The sequence below is a fragment of the Gekko japonicus genome, unplaced genomic scaffold, assembly GCF_001447785.1.
Source record: "Gekko japonicus isolate JY-2015 unplaced genomic scaffold, Gekko_japonicus_V1.1 scaffold2504, whole genome shotgun sequence".
NCBI lineage: Eukaryota > Metazoa > Chordata > Lepidosauria > Squamata > Gekkonidae > Gekko > Gekko japonicus.
This window is the reverse complement of record NW_015164732.1, coordinates 166,551-172,428: the sequence shown is the minus strand read 5'-3', so window position 1 is coordinate 172,428 and position 5,878 is coordinate 166,551. Positions and strand designations below refer to the sequence as shown.

At 39.3% G+C, this 5,878-nt stretch overlaps 1 protein-coding gene across 1 annotated transcript in view; it reads right to left on the bottom strand.

Moving 5' to 3' along the window:
* Positions 1-5,878, bottom strand: part of HTR4 (5-hydroxytryptamine (serotonin) receptor 4, G protein-coupled) — a 144,916-nt gene that overhangs the window by 4,950 nt on the left and 134,088 nt on the right. Inside the window, exon 4 of the mRNA XM_015409615.1 lies at positions 2,749-2,902. Coding sequence (XP_015265101.1) covers positions 2,749-2,902 — 154 coding nt within the window. The remainder of the gene's footprint in view (positions 1-2,748; positions 2,903-5,878) is intronic.

Genomic DNA, 5,878 nt, shown 5'->3' with positions numbered 1-5,878 from the left:
AATAGCATATTAGGCCACACCCCCATGTTACCAGAAGTGTGGTCATCCAGCCACTCCCACCTTTTGCTTCTTATTCTGTTTACTTTGTTTATTGTCAAAACACAGGGCTTTTTTGTTGCAGGAACTTCTTTGCATGTTTGGCCACACACCCTAATGTAGCCAATCCTAATGATTTTCTGCTGTTGGGTGTGGCCTATTATGCTAATGAGTTCCTGCTGGGCGTGGCCAACTCGGGAGCCAGCCAGAACTCCGTTCCTGTGCGTTCCTGCCCAAAAATAGCCCTGCTTATAACCAAAGCATGTACAGACATCCATTTTGAGGGGAAGGGGAAGATTTTTTTCAAATCCAAAGAAGAAAAATAAGCTTTTGGACCATGAGAATCTTGCTTGCCATGGTAGAAAATCTAGAACCAATTAACTGATTACCATGTAGATAAGAATGGTGATATCAGAAGCAATTGTCCAGCTGGAGTATAAAATTCATAACTCACAACAGGTATGTCTTATATTTTGTCTAGAGCTGCCACTATCCCTGCAAACAAATATGCAATATGCTGACCCAGGTAAGGGATGTTGGTGTTCAAGTGGTGAATGAAAAGCTTTATAACCCAGCTGGATCATGGTCTAAAATATGGAGCATAAATAGTGTCTCAAATATTTCTGGTTATACCCAAGTAAAGTGTTCATAACCAGATATGAAACACTGGATTCAAATGTACTTTTCTGCTAGCATAATGGCAACAGTGGAACAGCACTTCCATGGAGGGGTGAGGATGAGTTTTCTTTTTTTTACTTTAAATATTTTATTATACAATTACAAATGGTTTAAAGAGAAAACAAATTTACATCAACAAGTTACAAATAATCAAAATAACACATTAAATAGATAAAAAGATTAAACTGGGGATAATAGCCGATAATGAATATATTGGTTGGTAGTATTTTTTTTAAACCCACAAAAAATTCCTTTAATGGCATTTCACAGGAGTAAAAACATAATATCTGAGTGATAAAAATTAAAATTCTGGATAAAATACAATTTCTGTTAAAAATTACTCTGCATTGAGCGCTTACAAAATTTTACTATGTATAGAAGCAGCAGCCAGTAAAAACTTTGCCACAAGTTCAATTATGTTTTTCTCAGTGCTATTTAACAGAAATAGCAGTTTGTTCGACCTAGAAAAATCTGACACACTATCCAAAATTGGTAATGCCAGAATAATAACAACATTCAAACATCACATGATACACTGTTTCGATAGTTTCACATGTACAAGGGCAAAGTATTGGCAAAGGGAATACCCTGGAAACTACCAAATAGAATTACCAAGGGTAAAACATTAAGCCTGGCCAGTGTAAAAATTTTGTGCAATTTTGAAGATTGCGGTTGGAAGAAATAACTGGGCAAGCGTCCTACCATGGGAAATATCCCATGGTTCAGAGAACAAGTCTTATTGGCTGCATTATACAAATTCCACAGCTCTGTCTCCAGTAATCTACTCCTTATTTTGTAAAAGACCTCCGTTTCTTAGAGCATCAGCATAGATTATTCAAGGATCTCAGTTTTTTTTCTATAGTGGCAAGCCAGGGTGAACCCTCAGTCTCAGTTAACATCTGGTAGCTATAGCGGGGTGGTAGTAATTTAATAACATCAGCATAGGAGCATAAAAGTCAGTAACAAGGACATAAACTGCCAAGTACTAAAACATTATCATTATGTCACTTTCTGAGGATGAGCTTTCTGATTCCCCTCCCACTGCAGTCCCACACATCAACCCTCCAAGCTGTTTGCAAGTGTCCCTTGAGGTCTCCCCATCCAAGGAACAGGTTTGCCACAAACTGCAGCTCTGTGGGCTGCAACAGGAGGACAGGGTATGTGCTCCACCCAAAGGCAACCCAAATCCCTCAAGGAGATCTTGACATCTCTCTCCTCTTTGAAACTTCTTTGGAGACTTGTCATAATTTTGAAGAGAAGCTCTAGGCAATATATGTTCTGTATGTTGGAAAAGGCAATGCCTGGTATACAAAGGAGAAGAAGACCCTGCAGGGGGCAGCAAGAAGACAATTAGATAGGATAGTGAGGTCAGCACCTTCTCTCCTGTTAAGTGTCATTCCTTAAGCATGGCCCGGGGTCGAGGCGATTGCTGGAGGAGGCAGAGTGGGCGGATCCCGGTGCGCCGCCAGGTCGTGAGAGGGGGGGGGGGGGGGGGGAGCCACTGAAGGGAGAATGAGGCAGCCGGCTGTGGATGCGTGCGCATGGGCAGTTTGGCCGGGAGCCTCGAATGCTCCTGAAGTCAGGCGCGCCGGCTGCGGCGTTTCAGGTAAGTCCTGCTCTTTTGCAGGCTCTTTTGTGATGTGCATTTTCGGCCTGAAGGGCCGGATCGGGGATGGGTGCGCGCCACTTCCCAGATGTTGCGGTGGGATCGTGCTCATTTGCTGCGCCCCCGATCCGGCCCTCTTCTGGCCCTAAACCTCCCGTGTGACCGGGGCCCTTGTCTGTCTCCAGATTGCTACACTTAGGGTAATTTCCTCCTTCTTCTCTGAAGTGCCACACTCAGGTTTACTCTCTCTCTCTCTCAGCAAGAGATGTAGTTAGTAACCTATCTCTGTCTCTCCTCTTTCCTATCAAGTATGTTAATTCCTAAATAAACCTTTATCTACTCTTAAAGTAGGCTGTGCACCGTTGCTGTGTTATTTACTCTGCCAACACTGTATTTGATGTGGATAATCATAACTGGGGTTTACTCACCAGGTCTACAATGCCAATGCTATTCCAGCCTTGCATTATAGGGAGAAAAGAAATAAACGTTGGGATTACCCAGCAGCCTCCCAGCATTAAAGCAATGCGCATTGGAGTCATTTTGTTTCTGTAAACCAGAGGCTGACAGCAGATAGCATAATACCTGTCAGAGGAAAAGAAAGGAAATTTTTGTAAATAATGAGAACCATTAAAAGTCTTAGCAAATCAAAGGAAAACCTTTTTTCTTCCAATTAATATCATCCTATTTTTAAGACTGCCTTTCTATAGTGATATTGTACTTGGAACAAAGAAGATTTGAAATAGAAGACCAATAGGAAAGTCACTGTCATCTCAATGGAGAAACTTTGTCATGTACTTGTACCAAGTGAAAGATCACTAGGAGTTAGGGTTGCCAGGTCTGGGTTGGAAAATACCTGGAGACTTTGGGGGTGGATCCAGAAGAGGGCGGGGTTTGGGGAGGGGAGGGGCCTCAGCATGGTACAATGCCATGGAGTCCACCCTTCAAAGCATCCATTTTCTCCAGAGGAGCTGGTCTCTGTCAGCTGGAGATCAGTTGTAAAAGCAGGAGATCTCCAGGTCCCACCTGGAGGCTAAGATGAGCAGAACAATCGTGATATATTATGCCAAAAAATATCCACAGACGTATAAATTCTTATCCAATATTCAGTTTACTGGAGCTAATAAATTCCTCAGGAATAATTCATAATGACACCATCAACACAACGGACTATGCATATCAAGTCTCGTTTCGTTTACAACTTTGTCAGAGTGTGTAGCATTGAAATTTCAATATAGGTAATTCATTTAGCAAGCACTATGGCAAAATCTCTTAGACCCATTAATCAATTCACTGGCGTGATGCAGGTCTCAAATGTTCTTATTGCCTATATGCATATTTAAAGCCAATAATTATAGTAATAGAGAGCTGGGGCAGGATGTTCTAACATGAATGGCAAGAATAGCCATTGGGAACAATGGGAGATGTCTGAAGAACCACTGAATATTATGGGTGCCAGGAAGGCTAATTGATTTTTATAGGCTCCACTGAAATATATTACAGTGAACAAAAAGCTGCATCAAAAATGAGATGAGATGATGAGATGAGATTGGATTTATACCCCACCCTTCACTTGGAGTCTCAGAGTGGCTTACAAACTCCTTTCCCTTCCCCTCCCCACAACGGACACCCTGTGAGGTGGGTGGGGCTGCGTGACACAAACTGCTCTTTCAGGAACAGCTGTGCCAGAGCTTGTGACTGACCCAAGGTCACATCAGCAGGTGCAAGTGGAGTAGTGGGGAATCAAACCCAGTTCTCCCAGATTAGAGTCCGCACACTTAACCACTACACCAAACTGGCTCTCCAAACTGGCAACACCAAATCAGAAACCTGGGCTTGGAATGACAACCCTCTGAGTGGAATGATGGTATCTGAGCTCAGACAGACTGCCCTGGGCCTGGAATGAAAGCCCCAGAATGCAATAATAGTGTGTTCTATGATTGGAATGACAGCTCCCAGAGTGGAATGACAGCCCTGGAATTGAATGTGATTGAATACTTTGAAGCACATCCAAAGAAACAACTGGCTTTGATTTTTTTTGGATGCTGAAAAAGCATTTCATAATGTCAATTGGAATTTTATGCTAGAGCAACTACTATCTTCACAATGTGGTAAAGACTTTTTTACAATGGTTAAAATAATGTACACTAAACAACAAGTGAGAATTATTGTCAATGGAGACTTAACACGAAGTATTGAAATACAGAAAGGAACTAGACAAGGGTGCCCACTTTCGCCACTTTTTATTTTTGTGCTTGAAATATTGAATGATATGATTCAACAAAATACACATATTAAAGAAGAGGAGAAGAATATAAATTACAAGCATTTGCAGATGATTTAATCTTTATATTAGAAAATCCACTTGATTCTATTATGCAACTTTTGAAAACCTTACAAGACTATGGTCAGGTCGCTGGACTGAAAATTAATTTTAATTAAAAAAAATGTTGACAAAAAATATGACTAAAGACCAAAACCAACAGATACAAGAACTATCAGGCCTAGAAGTTCAAAAAAGGTGAAATATCTGGGAATAAATATAACAAATAGATGTAGCTCACTGATGGAAGACAGTTATATGAAACTTATATTGGAAATTAAGAAAGACTTGAAACGATGGAAAAATTTACAAATATCCCTGATGGGAAGAATAGCCACAATAAAAATGAATATTTTACCAGGATTGATTTTTTTATTTCAAACAATTCCAATTCTTCAAAATCAAGAATATTTTTTAGAACTTGATAAATTGATGAAGCTTTTTATATAGCAGAGCAAGAGACTGAGAATAAAACTAAAAGCACTACAAGATGCTAAAGAAAGAGCTGGATTTGCTTTACCAGATTAGCAATTATACTATAATTGGAATGTACCATACCCTTTATACCTGAATTGTTTCTTTTGACTATAATGCCAAAAAACTGTAAAAAAAAGATTTTTTATCTTATTATATATGTAGTAACTACTGCAAGACTATTATATGCCAAATATTGGAGAAAGAAAGAAGTACCCTCGAACGAAGAGACTATAAATAAAATACTCGAAACTGCTGAAATGGATAAACTGACTTTAATTCTCAGAGGACGAGATGAAACAAGTTTTGAAAACACATGGGCAAGATTTTATAATTGGCTGAAAGACTATAATAAATGAACAATATTGACATAAGAATAATAAAAGGTATATCTAATAAACATAATGCAAAATACTTTTTTAAAATACATGTTGATAAAGATGAATAATATTTTAAACAGTTAATGTATGAGGTAATACAAAAGCTTAACCAAAGATGTATATGTCTGTCTGTTCGTCTATTATCAAATAAAAAACTTTCTTTAAAAAAAAAAAAGGAATCAATAGTCTGGAACAATATGAAGGCTGTGATTCCAATCCCAAAGCATTTTAACTTGACTAAAACACTTTATTTGGGCCAGGGATCATTATTCTACTTCCAAGGATTGTCATTCCACTCTGAAGGGACTATCATTCCACTCCAGGCCAAGCGCAGGTTTATTGTAATCCATTCCACATTTTCATTGCAGTTTTTGTGTGCTGTAC